The sequence below is a fragment of the Anabas testudineus genome, chromosome 17 (assembly GCF_900324465.2).
Source record: "Anabas testudineus chromosome 17, fAnaTes1.2, whole genome shotgun sequence".
Classification (NCBI taxonomy): domain Eukaryota; kingdom Metazoa; phylum Chordata; class Actinopteri; order Anabantiformes; family Anabantidae; genus Anabas; species Anabas testudineus.
In genome coordinates this window covers 1,072,126-1,094,625 of record NC_046626.1, presented here as the reverse complement: position 1 = coordinate 1,094,625, position 22,500 = coordinate 1,072,126, and the positions used below count along the sequence as shown (strand labels likewise).

General features: G+C 42.7%; 2 protein-coding genes across 4 annotated transcripts in view; both read right to left on the bottom strand.

Annotated features, from left to right (window-relative positions):
* The window catches only part of LOC113172421 (aspartyl/asparaginyl beta-hydroxylase-like), a 17,830-nt gene extending 10,292 nt beyond the window's left edge, over positions 1-7,538 (bottom strand). The window contains exon 1 of one of the 3 annotated variants that reach the window (XM_026375385.1): positions 5,270-7,538. In XM_026375385.1, coding sequence (XP_026231170.1) covers positions 5,270-5,312 — 43 coding nt within the window. In that variant the 5' untranslated portion in view covers positions 5,313-7,538. Of the gene's footprint in view, positions 1-2,126; positions 2,278-5,269 lie in introns of those variants that run through there. The other 2 variants (XM_026375383.1, XM_026375384.1) reach the window with 2 other exon arrangements.
* A 4,955-nt stretch (positions 7,539-12,493) lies between these two features.
* The window catches only part of LOC113172236 (alpha-tocopherol transfer protein-like), a 10,429-nt gene continuing 422 nt past the window's right edge, over positions 12,494-22,500 (bottom strand). The window contains exons 2-5 of the mRNA XM_026375109.1: positions 20,833-20,986; positions 13,742-13,935; positions 13,281-13,391; positions 12,494-13,138 (exon numbers count right to left, since the gene is read on the bottom strand). Of these exons, the coding sequence (XP_026230894.1) occupies positions 12,911-13,138; positions 13,281-13,391; positions 13,742-13,935; positions 20,833-20,986 (687 nt within the window). The 3' untranslated portion in view covers positions 12,494-12,910. The remainder of the gene's footprint in view (positions 13,139-13,280; positions 13,392-13,741; positions 13,936-20,832; positions 20,987-22,500) is intronic.

The following is a 22,500-nucleotide window of genomic DNA, read 5'->3' as shown; positions in this document are numbered from 1 at the left end:
GCTGATGACATCCCACAATGCATGATGAGAGAATATAGTAGCGGAGAAAATGAACAGGTGTTGAAGAGCACTACATGGTGCTAGGACAAATATCAGACACACATAGAGCATACAGTATACCTTGTACAGATTATTATGGTGGTAAAAGGTGGCAATGATGTTAGCCACACACACCCTAAAACCACTGACACCCTAGTTAGAGCTGCTAGTCTAAGATCAACGTTTGAGTAACATACAGAGTTACATACATTTCTAGTGTAACTGCACAGTATCATTATTGCTTCTTTCCTGAAAAATACTGAGGTCAGGGCAACATGTTGCATTTACTCTATTCTGCAACCTAAAAGTGGACTTTAATGTTGGTGAAATATGTTCTGACCTGATAGAACCAGGTAATATTCTGAGTTAAAATACATAAATACCAAGCTACAGCTAAGTCCTTCCAGGCTGCAAGGACCTTCCAAAACAACCACTATATTCCATATTTCCATAAAAATGCCATATCGCTTCATGCAGTATTGTGTGGTGATAATTTGGAATGTGCTTATGCACTGCTGACAGAACACTCACTAAGCCAACAAGACAGAAAACTAATACACAAGCAGTAAGTTGAGAGCTTGGCTCCAGGACAAAAAAACTGGAGCTTTAAGAAAGTTCAAGCTTAATTTAAATCCAACTCCTTCACCCTGCAACCAAACAACCATTCCCACACAATGACCTCCACACTGCTTTGTCCTTCTCAGCTCTCCAGTCAGCAGCACTTGACAGACATTTTCCTCACCTTGCATTTTCTTAGCAATGACTGTGGGGATAGCTTTGGCAACAGCAGGAGTAGCAGACTCTACCAAGGTCCCTGGATCACCCATCCTGTTGGCCTGGCTTGCTAACTAGCCAAAAATTGTCACAAAGACCTGACCCACACAGTCTGAGGTAGCAGAACACAGCGGTCTTGCAGCCTAGCAGTGTGTCCCTCCTTTCTCTGTTGACTGGCTACCTTTCTCATGCTCATCTGTCACTCATCCTTTCTCACTGCCTTTTTTTCCTCTGAGCCTGATATGGTTCTGGAGGTCAAAAACTGCTATTTATAGTGCTGTTAGACCAGCTGGCCCTGACACACAGCAAGAGAGGGAACAACACAACCATGAACATCACTGCCAGGCCGACGGGCCACTGGCAGCTTTTAAAGGACAACCCCCCTACCACTCGCTGATCTAAAGGATTATACAGTCAGATTTAATGTCCTCTGTAGCGCTGTGTCATCAACCCAGGTAATTAATACTTGTACAAGCCTTACTTCTATTTGCTGCTTTGACACCTGGGTTCTGTTTCAGGTGTTTTTCCATTTTCCACATTTTGATCTGTTCTAGCAATGGCAAAGCAGGAGACAAAATCCAAACAAGGAAACTGCAATGTTAGACTGTGGAAGACATTAACAGGAGAGGACAGAAGATTCCTCAGGTGTGATATGATAACATACAAACTCAACAGCTACTATGACTTAGCAAATGGAACTGAGATTAAACCACACACAATGCAGCAAAACATGCACAGTAACTACACACACTGCCATAAACATTAGGGTTGGTAATGAATTTGAATGTAATTACAGGATGCACATTATAACCAGAACCTACAGCAACATCTAACAGCTCTTAGCACAATATTACAAACAGAAACTCTAGTGCCATCAGTGTGTTGGTTTTGGAGAGCATTCTGACCAATAAATCTGTACAGCATTGCAATAGTTTTCTGAAGATTACCTGTATGCCATATGCTACAGCGATGTAGATCAGGCCAATAAATAAGCCGCAGGGGTGTTGCTATACCTGCATGTCGACATAATTAACATAGCAAGAATTTCAAGTTGACACATTCAGGTCCTTATTATGGCAATTAGCAACACTTTTTTTGGAGTGAATAAAACAATGGGGGAAGTAAGAGTCTTGTTCTTCGCCTCGCAACACAAAAAACTAATTCAACAGAGAGGAACACATTAACACATCATATTAGACAAGCTCAAAGTGGACTGCTACTACGTATTTTGTACTAAACAGCAGAAATAAATGCCATGCTATACCTCCACACATGTGCACGCACACCCCAAAAGACACCATGCAGTAACATACCGCTTTGCTCTTCTGTACACTCCATTCTCAAATGATGACAGCAGTTAATTTACACACACACACGCATGCAGACACAGTCTTCTTTTCCAAATAAATGGCAAACTCTCTAAACCCAGTCTCTTCTCTGCGACACTCTGTACACAATGTTCAGTCTGCGCAGCTCCTCTCAAGTCTTATGTAAGGGCGGCTGCTGTGTGCACCGCCTTCAAACTTGCTGCTCGTCCCTCAGGCTTTCAACTTGCATTCTCGTGTGTGCACACATGCAGATTTGTATACATTCCAAGAGCACACATTCTCTAACCTTTAACCCTGCTTGCTAAATGGAGACCTCTAAATCATGGCTAACTTCAAAAGCAACTGAATTCCTCTATTTGTGAGAACATCTAAAATACACACACATTTACACTCATGTTGACAGAATCCCTTTGTCGAGATTTTCCTAAAACAGTTGGCCGATTCAGTTGCATTGTGCCTGAATCTGTGCTAGTGCACAGTGCATTCCACTGAACGAGGCCCTAATCTAGAAACAACGGAAAAAAGGCAGGGGACAAATACCCATGTCTGGTTTTGTTGTGAGAAATCTCCTGAACAACACTAGTGTTAGCTAGTTGGTGACTGTACTAGCATTGGGTTAAATATGTTATACCAGAAGCTGGCTGGCAGCAATTAGGCTAATCAAACAGAGCACAGGCATTTCAGCATTTTACAAGTTGAAAACTTCAAAGCCAGGAAATTTCAAATGATAATTTAGATTATGTTGTGCATACTTCTATTAGTACTATTGCTACTATTTTAGTGTTTTTGTATAGTGTATTTATAATATTTATATTATATTTATATTTACAATGCATTGTTTTAACATCTAACTCTTAAAGAATGCAGGAAGCCAGATATGAGCATCACTGGGACACAAAGAATATTTCCTGCCTTACTTCCAAAGAATGCAGCTGGTAAAGCAAACTGGGAACTTAACCCCAGTGTCTGTGTAGCATTTTCATTCCGATAAGAGAAGACAACAGCATGAAGGCAAAACCTTGTCTCTAACACAACACAACTTCATGCTAGGTGAAGTTTTTCATGTCTGTGATTTGGAGTAGTAAAAGAACAAACACTGCAAATGCAAAGGACAAAACACAGCATCACACATCAGTCCCAGTGGAACAGACGAGGCTGTTACCCTTCTGTCTCTGTATACTTCTGCAACTCAAGGTCCTTTAGAGAGGAGGAGGCCTGAGGGATTTAAGTGACACATAATGTAGAAAATAAGAACAGTCATGGTAAACGGGAAATAACTTATTTTGTGTGAAATGTAAATCTAGTATAAAAGCAATAAAACAATAATCCTTTGTCTTGTACTGTCAGTAAATCATGATTTAAACAAAATGATTAGAACCCCTTGAAATAATTTGGGTTGAAAGTTTCTAAATTGTTTAGAAATTGTTCAAAACATCCTTCATAGCCAAAATAAATAAGTTACTGTTTTAAGTGTTTGATTACATAACTAAACTCAAATAAATAAAGAAACTCCTAAAGTCATGTATTAAACAAACTTTACAACAAGTCCACTTTGCTTTTTGTCTGCATAAATTGAATTTTTTTTCATGTGAGTAAATGCTTTGGCACTGCATAGTTTTACTGAGTTTTCCAGAGATTTCCAACCAAGCGACTCGTAGTTGTACAAGTGTCTTACAGTTTGTATCGACATACACTCTCATTGACCCACAAAGCCACGTGTCAGTGTGGAATTCATCAACAGTAAAGTGCAGTAAGAAATTCTAAGTAGCTTTGGCACACACCGACACTGTGGCGCACACACCGACACTGTGGCGCACACACCGACACTGTGGCGCACACACCGACACTGTGGCGCACACACCGACACTGTGGCGCACACACCGACACTGTGGCACACACTAACACTGTGGCACACACTCACACTAACACTATTGCACACACTAACACTATTGCACACACTAACACTATTGCACACACTAACACTAACACTATTGCACACACTAACACTAACACTATTGCACACACTAACACTAACACTATTGCACACACTAACACTAAACACATATCCATCAGCAGAACCTTTTACACTCGATGTCACAATCAACTGAGACACAGCAACAGGAGACCGTGTTGGGAGGAAAGGACACATGTTGATTTACGTCACACACTGGATCCGCGCCATGTCATGGATGGGACTTCCTGTCTGCAGAGGGAGACCCCCGCTCCACGTCTCACCCCACCCTCAGTGAGCCACACTGACACGTGAGCACCGGACTGAATGGGGGGCGGGGTGCGCGCACACATTCTGCCACATTGCTGGTGACGACCAGGCCTGTTTGTAGTTCACTTCAGCAACGGAGCCTACAGACTCAACTCTCCCAATAGCGTTATATAAACCCGCATGAGAGGAGGCTGGCGTGCGAACCAGCGCGGCACACTTTAATCCCAGGAGCCGCAGTCGCCATGGTCAACCGGGCAGCACACCGGAGAAACAGCTGTGTAACGTTAACGGCGACGGTAGAGCAACAGTACTATGACGCGGTGAGGCGCAGCGCTACCAGCGTCTGTCGGGTCCGACTCCGAAATGCTAGTATTGGCAAAATGAAGACAGGACTTCGTGTGGAAAAGTGGAAGAGGCTGACAGGACCGCAGAGTCGTGTTCCTGCATTAGGTGCCTTGAACAAAGAGTTTTCGTGCTACATAACCCCAGGTTAAGCCCAGCTAGCTCAACCAGTTCACTAACACGAACAGGCACCAACGTCGTGTTCTTCTTCTAAGTCGCATTAGGTGAGCTAACCTGGACGAGCCAACCTGGACGAGCCAACCTGGACGAGCTAACCTGGACGAGCTAACCTGGACCAGCTAACCTGGACGAGCTAACCTGGACGAGCCAACCTGGACCAGCTAACCTGGACGAGCTAACCTGGACGAGCTAACCTGGACGAGCTAACCTGGACGAGCTAACCTGGACGAGCTAACCTGGACGAGCTAACCTGGACGAGCTAACCTGGACGAGCTAACCTGGACGAGCCCCGACTGAAGGAGTCTCTGAATGGAGCGACAGTGAAGCTGAAGTCAGTAACACCTCCATTGCAACTTGATAGAATGAAAAAAGAACAACAACGCACCTTTGGCTTTGGAGTGACCCTTAGCGCTCTTCTTTGGAGCCATGGCGATACAGCTCAGTAGAGAAAGCAGTAAAATAACAATAGATGGAGCGAGTTTGCTGACGGCTGTGTCTCTAACACAAGGAAAGAAATGAAAAGTGCTGCTGCTGCTTCATAAAACGGGGAGCCACTTTAAGACTGACAGCTGTCTTAACCAACGGGAGGCCCGTCACTGGGAAGTAGGCGGTGCCGGGTAATTTCCATACCAATCAAATCGTAGAGGCGTCGGGCTTATTCAAACGTGTGGCTTGTCTATTCTTTGCCCCGCCCCCGTGCTCCTCTGGAACGTGGCAAGATGGACGCTCGCTGCTGTCGCGTTGTTTCCATTTTGTCGCCACTCGCTTATTGATATTTCAAACTACAGCAACTGTACATCATAATGACAATTAAACTTTCATTTCTATTTCTATTTAAAGTTTAGCTAGGAAATGCTTCCCTCCCTTTACCACATCATTTATTATTCCACTGGTTCCTCTGAGCCTACAGCACCTAGCTGTGGTGAAATCATCCAGAAGGGTTCAGGTTCCACACACCATCATCTAGAACCATATTCTTATCTGACAAACACGTCTCACATTTGGTGAGCTCACTGGGATGAGTTTTGAGGTTGGGGGTGTGATCTGAAAAGGCCAATTCTCCCACAATGATGACGTTTAATTGACCTAATCCCTGTGTAGGGTACTGATTTGGGGGTGAACAGTGATCTAATCACCTGAATGGAATTTGCATCATGGGCATAGGTCATATATGACCTGAGCGACTCCCACAAGTAAACTGTAATGTTAAAAACCTGTACCATCTCCATGTGCAGGTTTGATCTGGGGGAGATTCAGATACCATCATAGCAATAAGATTCTGTTCACACCAAACTATTTAACAGAAAAACAAGCTACTCTGTTTGAATCAGGATGTTAGACAATGTTGGTTTACTGCAATATTAAGTTGTAGGAATTAGGTCATTGGGCATGTTCCAGTGTACAGTACATACAAAGGGACTAGGGGGGGTTTAGGAGTAGATTAACTTGGTCCCATGTCTCAGTCATATCTGTACTTACTTGAAGAACCTAAAATTCTTAAAGGCCCTGATCATTTCCTCAGTCAATTCTTTTTGGTTCTTCATGGCTCATGTAAGCACATTCTTCTTGTGCAGAGTGTTTTTTGTCTGTCAAATTTAAAGTAGCTCTAGTCCACAGCTCCAAACTAACTTTCTTAACAAGACTGCAGGTATGCTTGCACGCTTTTTTGAGGTCATTATTCCAAGGGTTCACATACTTTTCCACTAGCCCTACGAGGTTTGTATGGTTGTTTTCATGGAAATAGACATGGAAGATCAGAACTTCTTTTGAGTTATTATTTTAGGCACATTATATTGGTTAATACTCCTGAATTGAAGATCCGATCACGTTTTATGACATATTAATGCAGAAAACCACAAAGTCTTGCCACTATATTATGCAACTTGTGTTGTGACCCTTAGATCAGACAGGCAGCTTACTAATTGCACTGTATGCCTTTCACCTTATGGACTCACTATCTGCTGGGATATGGATGAAGATTGGGTTGAGTGTCTGGAAAAGAAAGGGCAAAGTGGAAGGGAGAAAAACTGTACATGATGAATGTGTCTGGGTTGACGAACACGTCTTGACAGTTATACAGAGACAATTTCTCCAATCTGTGATACCCTATGAGTCTAAACTGGTGTGTCAGTGGTCTATATGTTCATCACTATTGTTGCAAGTTCAGAAGCAGGCCCTTCATTATCACACAAAGCTCCAGAGTCTTATCTTTTTAAGGCTTTGAGAGGTATTACATCAGTCTGTCTTGCTATAGCTCTGGACTTGCCTTGCTGACACAAGAATGATCTACAGACTAGTTAGCAACAAAAGGAAGCAGTTTGAAAGATGAGCATTGCCTGTTTCTGATTTGATTGATCAGAAAATCTAAATCACTAAAAACAAAAAGAAAACTACTTAATTAATGAATACAAATTGTGTCAATTCTATTTATAAGACAGGATTTGAAATGGGATTTCCCTATGTGCATATGTGTGTGTTGGATTTCTGCAGAAGGCCTTTGCTGACTCACAACTTTCACTCTGGTCAGCAGCTCTCTTATGCCCTCTGCTGACAGAGCCAGCATTAAATTCACTTTAAGAATGACCTGGATTTCTCTGACCCACTTTATCCATATAGAGTAGCTGCACCTTTTATGTAGCCTGTGGTTGTTCTCTAGCCAGCAGAAAGTATCTGTGTGTGTGTGTGTGTGTGTGTGTGTGTGTGTGTGTGTGTGTGTGTGTGTGTGTGTGTGTGTGTGTGTCTGTGTGTGTGCCCTCTCATTCTCCACACAGATTTTTCTATTGCTGTTCTAGCACTGCAGAATGTCATATCCAGTCATATTTAGCATATCTAACAGCAGCCTTACCAGTCAAACAAGATATCCCCAGCTGGAGTTAGATTCTATTAGAGTATAAGCTGTTTTTTAATTCTGTATACTTTAGCTATGACAAGCCATGTCTTTGTGACCTGATCATGTTTGTAGTATGCTGTTTTGCAGAGCCACTTATGACATCAATATTAACTTATAACTCCAATTGCAGAGTATGAATTAAAAAAAAAAAAAGAACACAAATGCAACTAGTCTGTTGTTTGTGATATAAATATTTTAATGTAGTAGAATTCAATAGCCAACCACGGTGGATCTACAGGGGACAACTGTAGGGCTGCTAGGTAGAAAAAAAAGCAGTTTAGGTGCAGAGTTAGTAATAGAACCTAGAAAGATATTAAATGTGAAAAAACAATCTCTACGTCTAAAAAATGTAAAAATCTCATCCTTAAACATTGCATTACTGCTAATTTCAGTCAGTGCATTTCCATGCACTCAAGTTACAGTCGACTATCTTGAGATAGCTGATTTCTTAATTGTCATGTAAACAGGAAACCTGGCCACTGTAATCGGGGTAGGGGATAAGAAAAAACAGTTTTTTCCCGAGGTAGATGTCTTCTGGAGAATGATGATTACTCTACCATGTAAATGTGTAACCAGGTTTTATTCATCTTTCTGCAAGAGCACATGTGCATAACAAAGGCTGCAGACACTCACCACACTACTATCAGCTGGGAGGAGCAGCTGGATTAATGGAGAGATCTTTACACAGAGCTACACAGTTGTTTTTAAATCAAGTCCACCTGAAATTAAAATAAAACTGAAACTAATACAACGTTTCCTGTAGACATCTAATTAAGTCACTTTTTAATGTGCATTTCTTTAATTCAGACAGTTTGTACTGTGACTGATTGTCTGTCGCTGTGTGCCTCTATCACAGTGCTCAGTCACCTATCTGACACAAGTATTAAAAAAAAAGGAGAGAGCTAACAAACATCAGTATAAACTGTGTGATTTGTGTAGCCAAGCACATTTAGGCATTAGCCTGTAGCTAATGTTATAAACCATTTGCTGCTTTGCAAGTGAAACCTTGTAGAGCCTACAACCCTACAAAGTTGTAGAACCCTGAGCAGGGCCAGGATGGCGCTCACGGGTGGAACCCTGGGTTAAAAGCAAGATCATCAATAGCATATTTCAGTGATGTGGAAACAAACCTTTTTCCCAATTAAACAAGACATACATGTATAATTTACTGTCAGATTGTATTAAAATGTTATTTGTGCAGAGGACAACTTCACTGACCGCTGAAGAAATGAGAAGGCCAGAGTGGTTCATTTGGTATCCCCCTTTATCTATCAGTTTGACATTTCACTATAAATGACATCTGGGGTGAAAACCACTTTTGTTTATCACTGATAGATGTTGGTTATTTCTATAATTTATGAAGAATATGTAAAGTTGGGTTTGGCATTTCTCACACTTAACATAAATGATTACTATTGTTATTATTAATGATCTATATGTTATTTTTCATTAAAATCTGTTTTTTGAACACACAAATCTTTTTCCAAATGTGCCACCCTTTACCATGTGCCCCCTCTAGCCCCTTCATTCAACAATTTCTAAACACAGCCGTGCACAGGACCAGCAGTGAAAAATATTTGCCTATACCGAATGTCAATAACTAATAATTGATTTCAAAAATCAAATAGGCTTCATGGACTACACCAAATCAATAGCCTCTTCCATGAAATACTCTCACTGGCCATTTTTCAGTGTATTAATATGAAGAGTGTTTAGTGTACCAACCACACCCGTCCCACTGAAGAGGAATCAGTGAGTGTCATGTCAATGTGTCTTTAAGAGGAGCAGTGTGATGAGGAGACTATTTGCCTAATTTGCCTCTAAGCACTCTCTGCATGTCAGCTAAAATGGTTCGAATGATCAATCTTGATGCTCTAATACAATGCCCGACCATTTTAAGCAGAAGCATGAAGCAGATAAGTCTACACAGATCAGAGATATCAGTAAAGAACAAAAGTGCCATGTAAGATAATCATTTTCCAGCAATGATTAACTGTTTTCCCCAGGAGGTGCACTTGGACACTGTGCTGTCCAAACACAGAAAAGCTGCCTTTCATCCATTTAAGGGAGTTATGCATCAGTTGAAGGTGGTGTAATTTTAGCAACGTGCTATTGTGCGATTACCTTAAGAGAAAGTTAGTGGTTGGAGATGACTGAAGGTCTTTAGTTTAGAAAGTGTGGAAGGAATCATCCCATCTGTGAATTACTCTGGATTCTAAATGAGCTGTGTGTGAGGTTGTTACAGAAGTGAGTTATCTTCTCAATCAGTGCACTGCTAAAGGAAACCTTCCCAGCCACGATGTTTCACTCCACAGTAGCTGTAGCTACCTTATTACTGTGGCTTTATTAGTGAATATCATACTGCATGACATCAACCTGCAAATGAAAATTCACTTTACTTCCTGTTGTCCTGGTTTCAGCTTGTGAGAACCTGACTTGACATCAGCTGGAACAGAGAGATCATGACAACCCACAGTATTTCAAGTAGGATACATGGCTCACAGTCTGTAAGTCACGGACACACTGGGCTGTTGTGACATGTGGACTAATGTGGAGAGTGGAGATGTGCGGAAAGAAACAGGTTTCTACGTAGAGATTTTTAAATAGAAGTGAAATATGGTTGTACTTTCACTTAAAGCCCAGAGGTCGGGCTTTGGCGGTGCTGTAGAGTCGATAATGTTTACCAGACTGAGCAGACTGATAGACATGTTTACTGACCTGCTAAAACTCTGGTCAAAGGTCTGTACTGAGACTGCACAAAACCAGAAACAGAGGGAGGAGGACAGCAGTAAGACAGAAGCAAACACAAAACATGAAAGCTTACAATAAAGTAACAGTATAATTTAGGAATTTAGAATTTGCCCTTTTCATTCATTTTGCTTAGTTTTCATCTTCATTTGCAAAGTAACCAGTAACTTCAGCAGACAATTAAAAATACATTTTACCCTAACCCGGTAAAAGTTTGTAGAGTAGTAAATGTATTTAGTAACTTTACACCACTGGTAAATACATTCAAAAATAAATACATTCACTTACGTTCTCTACTTGAAACGTAAGATAGCATTAGCACAAAACTAAATTAGTGCACTCTGCTCCACTCAGCCCATCTCAAATAACAAACTATAAATGCTGCAATACATCAAGCAGAGTCAGCTGATTGGTTAGGAGGCAGAGCCTCACTCAGAAACATTTAGATGCAAATGTCTTTGTAATATTTCAGGCTTCAACACTGCATCTTCCCATTGAGACACATATTGAAGCATATTTTTGAAAAAATAAAATATTCAATAAAAAAGAAGTTACAATCTGTCACTAAAGCAATGAAGAAATGTGACTTGTTTACTTGGTACCTCACACAGTGTTTTTCATGTACCAGGTGCTAAGATTGAAGCACACATGAAAATACATGAGCCTGCACATGCTCAGACACAACCCAACACCACATGACCTATTAACATGTTCAGCCCTTTATTTCTTAATGTGCACAAGTCTTATCTGTCTACTTTCTGGCAGACATACAAGAATATGAGGACTAGATCACATCTTCATTTGAACTTTCCAGTTTGAAAATAAACAATGTACAGCATCATATGGGCTGCAAAAATGCAGCAATTAATAGAAATAATTATAAACTTAGTGCTTACAGTTGATTCACATTTTTACAATACATAGGTATAAAGGGATATGTGCATAGTATTGGTCCAAACATAGTCACAGTTATATGCAACTACCAGTTTTTACCCTTCATTTATATCACTGATAAAATTCTTCAAAGTATTAATTTCACATCACAAATGTCACAACATTTCATCAACATAAGCAGTAAAACAGTTAGTTTAAATGATCAACTGTGAACTAGTAGAAGACTGGATTCATTGTTTTGGCGGCTGATAAGATAAAAGTCTGGACGGAGTGGTGAGTTGGAAGAAAAGTAGGGTTCAAACTCATCATTTGCAGCGATGCTGCAAAACGATGGCGACATGAAAACAGACTTCAGAGGTGGTAGGGCCTGAGTATCTCTGTCTTCAGCCATCCCAAGGACTGAGCCCAGACCTCTGGTTGTTGCTTTGCAGTTGTAACACAAATCTTCATCTAGCATTGAATCACAGAGGTCCACTGGACATCTTACCTGTTTAGTAATTACTATAAACAGAAATATAGAGGGAACAAAAAAACTTGATGTGACATCCACACAGTAACATTTGGCAGGATTCCTGTAAAACTGAAAGGCCTCAGATAAGGTAGTTTTTTTCTAAGTGGAGGAGGCTCAGTAAACTTTTCTGTCTCTAGGGTCCCTGAACGCTACATGTGTGAGCTCTTTATTTCTAACTAGTTTGTCTAAAGATTCAACCGTGTACCAACTGTAAATGCATGGAACATGAACCCACACCGCACTTCCAACACCAATCATTAAAACATTAAACATTAAAACAACATTAACATTAAACAAGTAAAAACCACACCCATCGACACCTCTAAAGATTTCTTATTTGCACAGTGTACATTAGGTATATGTAAAAAAAAAAAAAGTGTGGTGTTACAGGGAGTTGTTCATGAATAAGAGTTTTTACATTCACTCAGCAATTCTGCCCAGTGTTTTTAACCACAGCACGGGCTGCTAGATACAGAAACTTGTTTAACATGTATTTTTCTTAGTGTGATCCAACATTTATATCAGTGAGATTTAGAGGAAATGTTAGTTTGGTTTTTAAACTTGGGTCCATGACACTAAAGTAACATCATACTGCAAGACTGTTGCACTGTGAGCAAGAAAGAGACTGAAAGTGGTAAGAGCAAGAAAGAAAACCCAACATTGCATTGAGCTCAGAAGCTAGTAGAACAGAGGCGAGCCTGGATATGACACTGTGACGTGTGCTCTCTATACAGGTATTTCAACCTGAAGCCATTACACAGATTTCAGTGAGCAATGTAACAAGAAAAACAGCTAAATAATGGACAAGCATCATGTCAACTCAAAGTTAGTGGGATGGATCAGTACTGAAAGTAACAAACATGACATCATACAGTTCCCTTCCACTCTCTTACTGCAGACAGCAACATAATAGATAGAACTATTGAAACCCAAAATGGCTGCCAGAGAGTGCGTACAGTTCAAAATTCCACATGTCGAGGTGTTCAGTCTCGATTTCCTCTGAGGTATGATTCATCAGGAGTAATGGCGATGTCAGCAGTTGGGTGGGAAGCAATCTGCTGTAGGAGGGTCTCTGATTGAAGCAGCTGATTGGTCCAGTCTTGACACGCCTCCTCTATTCCTGGCCCTTCACCTCCATATTCTGGAGGCAGGATGGTTGGTGAGAAGAACTTACTTAGAGCCTTATGGAAATCAGCACCGTGCATATGGATCTGTAGAGGGGAGAACTTGGATTTAAATGTAGTTCTAAAGACATTTGCACTGTTTCTGTCAATCAAAGACCAGTCTAAGAACTGATATGGTGACTTCTGTGGATCAATGTAATCAGTGTTAAGCAATAAACACAGTGCTGACCCTCTGTTTGATCTTGTCTGGCAGGAAGGGACGAATCATAGCAAAAACTGGTCGAAAGAACATGGGCTCGTTGACCAGATGAATTCCTCTAACTTTCGTTGGAAAAGAGTCCTGAAAAACACATGAATAGAGATGGAACAGTTACTGTATCAGAACCACAACTCTTTGGATAGAATTTCTATTCAGATGTGAAGTCAAGTCAAGAATAAATGTATGTGCGAAAAATAGAAGCACAACAAAGTCAAAGTCACAGAAACTGAATGATATGTTGCTTTACGTATATTCCTTATATACTGAATTACCTTTTTAGAATAGAATCTTTTATCTTCTATAATAGAAATTTGAAATGTGTGTCAACTGCATAGAAATGAAAATGTTATGATGCGTGAAACATATTGTCAAATATTTGTAGTTGATCTTTATAGTACAAGTTATATTCACAGTAAGGCCAACATGATTACCGAAAGTACAGAGGATATCTTCCTCGCAAGGGAAGGGTTAATCTGCAGGGCATGGCCCAAAGTCCACCCCTGCAGGTCAAATATGGCCTTGACACCCCGCCTCTGAGTCTCTATCTCAGTGGAGATGATCTCTGATGTCATAAGGCTGACCCTGAAAACCTGGAAGGCAGACCAGTCTTTTGGATTCCACTGCCCTGCAGACAGACAATCAGACAAGATAAAGTCAGTATTCTTAAATTCAACACCTAAACTAACCCAGGTTCCTGTGGAGTGTGAAAAGTTTGTTGTGCTTATGGAGTTACCTTGGAAATGGTGCAAACGTTGCTAGACGTAGATCACAATGTTTCAGAGAGTTTTGTTTAACTATCTTTGTAGCACTATCTGCATCTGATTTTAGTTTTTCATGTGTTTAATCAGTTGTAAGTTAAAAAAAGTTGACATGGCCATGTTGGTAACTGTTGACTCTGGGAGTGCAACCTAAGTTTAAAGTGCTTCTTTAAAGAAGATGGCCTCACTGTGGGTAGCTCGCTTGTTATGCTGGCAAACAGCAACAACCAGCTCATCAACGGAAGCAGAGTCAACAATCATGTGATGCAGACGTGCAACTGCTTTCTTGAAGCCATAAGTAACTACAGGAATGATTAAACATTAGTGGGTATAATTAGTGGCCGATACTGATATTGCAGTATATGACTGGAGCTCTAGATTCCATTGTAAGATCTCACTTGTACTTAGACAGCTTCCTCTGCATAGATCGTACTGAGTTAATTTCAATAATTAATTAAACTAAACCATCAACACGTCTCTTAGACTCCATCTCGACTAGACTGCTCAAAGATAGTGTTGAATGCAAAGATTCTCTTAGCATTCAACATTATTGATCACAACATTTTATTATGTACTTATCTATCAGATAGATACTAGTTTGTACATGTTAATCATGAGTCTTCCATGCAGACAAAAGATAGTTACAGAGTTCTACAGGGTTCTGTACTTTTTATTTTCCAATTATTTTCACTCCCTATATGACCCCCTTAAACAATATCACTAGGAAACACTAAAAATTCTCATTGCTATGCAGATGATACCCAGCTATATTTAACTAATCAATTAGTCAAATGTCAAGTTGCTAAAAAAAACATAAAAGCCTGGATGTCCTCTCATTTTCTACGCCTCAATTCTGACAAGACAGAGGTTATTTTGTTTGGTCCTAAAACCCCAGAGACACGATGTATGCTCATATTGTAGCCCTAGATGACATAGCATTGGTGTCAAGTAACACTGGGGTAATGCAGAGTATCTCATTTACCTCATACATCAAAGAAATCTCTAGAACTGCCTTTTTTCACCTGAGAAACATTAAAATTAGGAGCATCCTGTTCCAAAGTGATGCTGAAAAACTAGTCCATGCATTTGTTACTTTCAGACTGGACTATTGTAATTCCTTATTAATAGTTTGTCCCAATAACTCATTAAAGAGCCTCCAGTTAATCCAAAATGCTGCAGCCAGAGTTCTGACTGGAATTAGTAAGAGAGATCATATTTCTCCAACGTTAGCTTCTCTCCATTGGCTCCCTGTTAAATCCAGAATTGAATTTAAAATTCTTCTCCTCACTTATAAATCCCTTAATAATCAGGCTCCATCTTATCTTAAAGACCTCATAGTTCCATATCTTCCAAGCAGAACTCTCCGTTCTCAGACTGCAGGTTTACTTGTGGTTCCTAGAGTTTCCAAATGTAGAATGGGAGACAGAGCCTTTAGCTATCAAGCCCCTCTCCTGTGGAACCAGCTCCCAGTTCAGGTTCTGGAGGTAGACACCCTCTCTACATTTAAGATGAGACTTCAAACTTTCCTCTTTTATAAAACTTATAGTTAGAGGTGGATCAGGTGACTCTGAACCATCTCTTAGTTCTGCTGCTATAGGTTAGTCTGCTGGGGGACCTCTACTGATAAACTGAGCTCCTCTCCTCTCTCCTCTCCTTCCTCTCCTGTCTCTCTCTCTCTCTCTCTCTCTCTCTCAGAGCTCGGAGCGTTTTTCGTGTGTTTTTGTAGTTTTTGTAGACACGGTGGTGTCTTTTTAACTGTTGTTGTACAGTCTGGTCTTCATCAGCTGTGAGGATGAACGGCTCCGTCGTTCTTTTCCTCGACAGCGTTGATAAAGTTCACAGCCTGGTTGAAAGTGGTGTTGTGATCGGTGACTCCTTTGTTTCTGTGTCTCCTCTCACTCAGCCCTCTAAGAAAGTGACTCTGTCTAATGTTCCTCCGTTTATCAGTGACGAGCTGCTGTGCAGAGAGTTGTCCCGACACGGGAAGATAGTGTCTCCTTTACGGAGGTTACCGTCGGGATGTACACAGCCAGAGCTGCGTCACGTCATCTCCCACAGACGTCAGGTCTACATGGTTCTGAACAATAAGGACGAAGAACTGAACCTGGTGCTGAAGCTGAGGGTTGATGACTTTGATTATGTTCTGTTTGTGACATCTGAGACCATGAAGTGTTTTGGCTGTGGGAGGGGAGGACATCTCATCAGGGCCTGTCCTGAGAAGGCCGAGGGCAGGTCTGAGGGTGTCCATGATGGGGTGGAGCAGCCTGCAGGGGGCAAAGGAGGGGAAGAGGTGGACGGGCAGGAGCAAGATGGAGGTGCAGGACAGCAGGATGAGCCTGAGGCAGGTGCCCTGGGGGGTGACCAGGCTGAGGTGGTGGGGACTGATGCTGCTGATCACACATCAGTTGTAGAGACAGTGAGTAAAGGAGAGGTGGTGACGTGTGCTGAGGAGCTGAGGACTGAACAGGAAGCAGTGATGGACGAAGGTGACAGTTGTCCAACAGTACCAGGGGGAAAAAGGAAAAGTAAAACTACTGTGAGCAGCTCCCAGGACCAGTCTGGGGCTGTGAAAAATGTCAGAGGTAGAGGCCTGAGGAGCCTGAAGGCAGCTGAGTCGGACTGTAGTGGGGTCGACGACTCTCCCAGCACTGACGCTGAGATGTCCGGTTCTACTTCCTCCCAGTCTCAGAGAGCGTACAGTGTTGAAAGAGTCAAACTGTTTCTGTTACGAACTAAGAACTTAAAGGGGGTCAAAGTTGAGGATTATTTTTCTGATACGGAACTGTTTTTGACGTCAGTCCGTGGTCAGATGAGGAGCAGAGGTAAAGGGGGCTACACGGACCAGGAGGTGTACAGGCTTAAGAAAATAGTGTTCAAGCTGAGCCAGGAACCTGAGGAGGATGGAGGGTTGTTCTAAGTGCTCACTCCCTGCCCTGGTTTTCCTGCTGTTGTTCTGTGGTTGTTTTCTCTTCTTTATCCCCATGACTACTTGGGGACTCAAAATTGGCACCTGAACGGGGCCAGAGACCTGAAGAAGAGAATGGTTTTATATGAATTAATGAAACTGAATCACCTTGACGTGATGCTAATACAGGAAACACACAGTGACAGCAGTAACGAGGTTGACTGGCACAGGGAGTGGCCTGGACAGGTGGTACTGAGCCATGGCAGCAGCAGCAGCGGGGGTGTAGGTATCCTGTTTTCTGGATCCTGCCCTCCTGTCTCCTTCACTACATCTGAAGTGGTTCCTGGCCGACTGCTGGTGGTCCAAGCCGTATTTGAACGTACCAAAGTGCTCTTGGTCAATGTTTATGCTCCTAATACAGGAGCAGAGAGACTCCTGCTCCTCAATGAAGTGAACTCTGTTTTAATTCACTGTAACTGCGACGACTATTTGTTCTTAGGTGGTGATTTTAACTGTACTGAGAACGACCGTCTAGACAGGAACCACATCGAGCCTCATCCTGCATCTCGGCGTGTATTGCAACAGGTCACTGAAGCTCATGAGCTGGTCGATGTCTGGAGGAGCCTCCACGGCTCTGACAGACAGTACACGTGGTCCCATGTGAGAGATGGTATGATCTCCTTAGCGAGACTGGACCGTTTTTATTCCTTTCAGCACCAGAGTTCTTTCAGGTCCTGTTCGATCACACCTGTTGGTTTTACTGATCACTCCATGGTTTTGTGTCATGTTTTTATTAATAACATTAAGCACAGGAGCGCATACTGGATTTTTAATGATTCACTGTTGCTTGATGAGTGTTTTAAAGATGGTTTTAGGTTCTTTTGGAAGACTTTAAAACCCAGAAATCTGATTTTATGAATCTTAGACAGTGGTGGGATTGTGGCAAAGTCCAGATCAAGCAATTCTGCCAACAGTACACTCTCAATGTCACTAGGGACGTTACCAGGTCAGTTGAAGCTCTGAAGAGTGATAATGTGGAACTGCAACTTTTGGCAGATTCCACAGGAAACACAGGACACATTGACGTCCTCAAATCCAAAAAGGCTCTTCTTGCCAGCCTACTGGGCACCAGAACACAGGGGGCACTGGTCCGGTGCAGATTCCAGGCTGTCGCAGAGATGGATGCTCCCTCCCGCTTTTTCTTCAGTCTGGAAAAGAGTAATGGCCAGAGCCGGTACATCCATGAGTGGTTTGGTTTTACCCAATTGTACGGCCCACCCTGTGCTGTCGGCCTATGCAGATGATGTTGTTGTTTTCGTTAAGTCACAAACAGAGGTTCGTGTTTTGGGAAATATAGTAACGGCTTTTAGCACTGTGTCATCTGCTAAGGTCAACTGGCACAAAAGTGCAGCGTTGGCTGTCGGCAGCTGGAGGAGTGGGCTTCCCACTCTTCCAGGGGGTCTCACCTTGCAGAGGGGGGGGTTTAAATACTTGGGTGTGCATTTGGGGAATGAAGAGAGTGTAAATAGGATCTGGGCTGGTGTTGTGGAGAAGGTGGAGGGGAGGCTACAGAAGTGGAGGTGGTTACTGCCACAGATGTCGTACAGGCGGAGGGCTCTGGTGATTAACAACTTGGTGACCAGTGGGCTCTGGCACCGCCTGGCCTGTGTGGACCCCCCTGTTGATCTTCTTAAATGGGTTCAGTCCATTATTGTGAACTTCTTATCCGGCCAGGCCAAACTTGCTATTTACAAGACCAGGAAGGCGGAGGGTCAGGAGGTCACCTCTGTGTTCCGGGCTTTGGTTCGGGCCCGATTGTGGCTGGATTTTAAGTTCTATAAGTTCATGAACAATCTGCCGGGTTTTGTTCAGCAGTGGTTCTACGACGATGTCCCCTGCTCTGTGGTGGAGGACGATCTGTGTTTAACACTGTTCTTTAGGGATTAGTTTATTATCACCAGAGGCTGAACCCTCTATTTACTGATGTGTTTATTTATCTCTGTCCTTATTTATTTTGTTGTTTGATGTTATGTTCATGATGTTTTGGTCTGTGGCACGTTTTTGTTTGTTGGTTTATTTACTCTGAACACTTTGTGAATAAAGGCTTTTGCAAATTCAATTCTCCTCTCCTGTCTCCTCTCTCCTCTCCTCTCCTGTCTCCTCTCTCCTCACCTCTCCTGTCTCCTCTCTCCTCTCCTCTCCTGTCTCCTCTCTCCTCACCTCTCCTGTCTCCTCTCTCCTCTCCTCTCCTGTCTCCTCTCTCTTCACCTCTCCTGTCTCCTCTCCTCTCCTGTCTCCTCTCCTCTCCTGTCTCCTCCCTCCTCACCTCTCCTGTCTCCTCTCCTCTCTCCTCTCCTCTCCTCACCTCTCCTCTCCTCTCCTGTCTCTCCTCTCCTGTCTCTCCTCTCCTGTCTCCTCTCCTGTCTCCTCTCTCCTCACCTCTCCTGTCTCCTCTCCTCTCTCCTCTCCTCTCCTCTCCTGTCTCCTGTCTCCTCACCTCTCCTGTCTCCTCTCCTCTCACCTCTCCTCTCCTCACCTGTCCTCTCCTCTCCTGTCTCCTCTCCTCTCTCCTCTCCTCTCCTCTCCTCTCCTCTCCTCTCCTCTCCTCTCCTGTCTCACCTCTCCTGTCTCACCTCTCCTGTCTCCTCTCCTGTCTCCTCTCTCCTCACCTCTTCTGTCTCCTCTCTCCTCTCTCCTCACCTCTCCTGTTTCCTCTCTCCTCTCCTCTCCTCTCCTGTCTCCTCTCACCCTCTCCTCTGTCACCTGCTCAAGAGGGGCTGTTGGGTTTTCTAATGATTATAAAGGACTGGGAGACGAGGCTGGAGGAGAAACTCCCGAACATCAGCTGAAGTTAGGAGAAGGACTAGTAGGAGACATACTACATGGCAGAAGACACCATTCAAAATTCACCATTTAAACAAGTTGCTATTTATCATTGTCCTGCCACCGCGACATGAATCTGTAGGAAACCTTGATAAACGTAACAATTAACAAACATGAAATATTAACTTCATTTACTTTTTCCACCATCACAATCAAAATGAACATCTCAAGTGTTTTACAACCTTTAATCTACTTTGTGTGAGGGTGTGTTTAATAAAGGTATGAAAGTTAATGACGGTGTTTTATCAGCACAGACATACGATGTTTGATCAGATCACATTTCATGAACCATGTATGCAGAAAACAAAGGTTCACATACTTTTTATTGCCACTGTGGATAGGCAGAAAGAGATTTACTTGCTTCAAGTTACAGTGTGCTACTTTTTCCAATATTTATTTTAACTCAGGGAAGCTAGTTGGATTGATTCTCCCATGCTGCATATTGTAGCTTTAATTGTGATGTGCCTGCTATTAACACAACCTTGTAGAATGCAATTGCTAAAATAAACTATTTCACAAGCGGCTGAATGAAACTTTTATGTAATGCTTTATTTCATGTCATATATAATAATATATATTATTATTTTAAAGGAATGACAGCTAAATATTGTGTTAACCTGATTCCAACCAGCCAGATCACAGTAGGTTTGTCTCCAAACACTTGTACAAGAACATAATGTACAGCAGACGGACAGGTGACAAACAAGAGCAGACAACAGACTGTCAGGCTTACACAACAGCCAGGAAGGAGTGTGGACATATTTGCTTCTAAAGGATTTTGTTCGAGGCTCACCCGTCCTAGCAATAAGAGAAGAGCAGCTGCTGTTTCACATTACAAGTGGTAAAACAGGGTTACTTCTATTTTAAAGCAGTCTCAATGCATGAATGGTGCAGTGGTATTTGATTCAATACTTTATCCATAGCTCTGAGAGGTTTGCATGTGAAGTTATACACACACACACACACACATACTGACCAATCCTGTAGATAAGCACCCTGCTGCCAGTGTGGTCCCTCTGCGGCAGGACAGCATGGTATGTTGTGTTAAGGAGGCCGAGCACAGAGGAGGGTGACAGGCAGCCGCTGATCTCAGGACTTTCCTTCCGCCACTGCTGATAGTTCACCAAGAGCTGCACAGGACACATGCAACATTCAGGGGACATCAGCAAACATAAGTCACCTGTGAGTGCAGCTGAAACTCCTGTCTGTGCTGCACAGATCAAGCTTTTTACGACCTTTGATCTACTGTTATCTGAGCCAAACCCTCCGAGTAAATGTCCCTGGACATGAAGGTCAAACAGGAAATAAATATACAAGAAAAAAGCAACCGTTAGTGTGGTAAAAGTGAGAGTCCGTTTGTGTATCACAACTGCAGAGCTTAGACCCACTTGGCCAAGCTCCTACTGCATTCAAATGAAAACAAGCAACTCGGCCCCTGGTGACAATTCTTCACGCACTCCCCTATTTAATGCTCTTAAAAGAACTGTTTCCAGCCTCCACTGGCAGACACGACGTGCTCACGTGCCAAACTTCAGACATGTCGTGACTGCAAAACAACATTCTACAGTGTCATACAGTTCTGGACTGTTGGTACCATGTGGTCTTGCGTGACTGAACAAATGATTTGCTTTTAGATCATGTCAGTCTGTGGGGTGAAAGTAGACGAGGGGAAGGAGGCAGCCGAGCAGGTTTGAAGGTAGAATAATTACCAACCAAATGCAGACAGTGCTTGAGGAAATGTGAGATTAGAGGAATTGGACGACGGAGTGGGCCCGGCTCTCTGATGAAGCTGCTAATCTTCTGACAGAACTGATAAATGAATACAGGGCTAGTGGAGCTAGATTAGAGGCCATAACAGTTGGATTGTTGTGGTTGGACTCATTTCAGTGCATGCTGTGCTAAGATGACTGCCAACGTCTGTGGGACTGCCAACAGCAGATGAGCCCAGAGATACTGTGCAGATATGAGGGCTAAGTGAAGTGAAGAAGCATTTATTCTTTTCATGAATGGAGAAATTAAAACAGATATAAGAGCTTAAGGCTAGAGATTAATGCCAGCTGTCACAGGGACCATCAAATGTGTGATGGTATGGTTTGATGTCCCCTGCAGGGCCCAGTGAATCCATTTAACATGAGCTTCCATTATGCTGTTTACTGAGCTGTTCAACTGTTGGCACGGTTCACGGTGACCTGGCAACAAACACTACTTGGATTTCACCAGTGGCTGATCTGAGCTGTTCAGGGTCCCGTGGAGCTGAGTTCAGTCTAGTTGCATGTAGACAGTATTGTCGGGGCCATGATCAGAGGTGGCCGGCAGAGGCTTAGCCCTGCACTTCTAGCTTCCGACTGGCTGGACACACCTGATCCAGGTAATCGGCAGTGGGTAGGGTAGGGCACAGATCGTAAAAATAGCAGGATAGTGGCCCTCGAGGACCGGGACTGGACACCCCTGATGTAGAACCTTCAAGTGACCACATTTAAGGCTGAAACACATCATTGTCATTGGTCTTTCTTTGGAGTTCTGTGCTACTATTTCAGAACACACACGGTTACACATCTACACCACAGTTCAGACGTAAACACCAGTTTGGAACCTGCTTATTCCACAGTGTGAACTCAGGTGATGGAATAAAGACACTGCACAC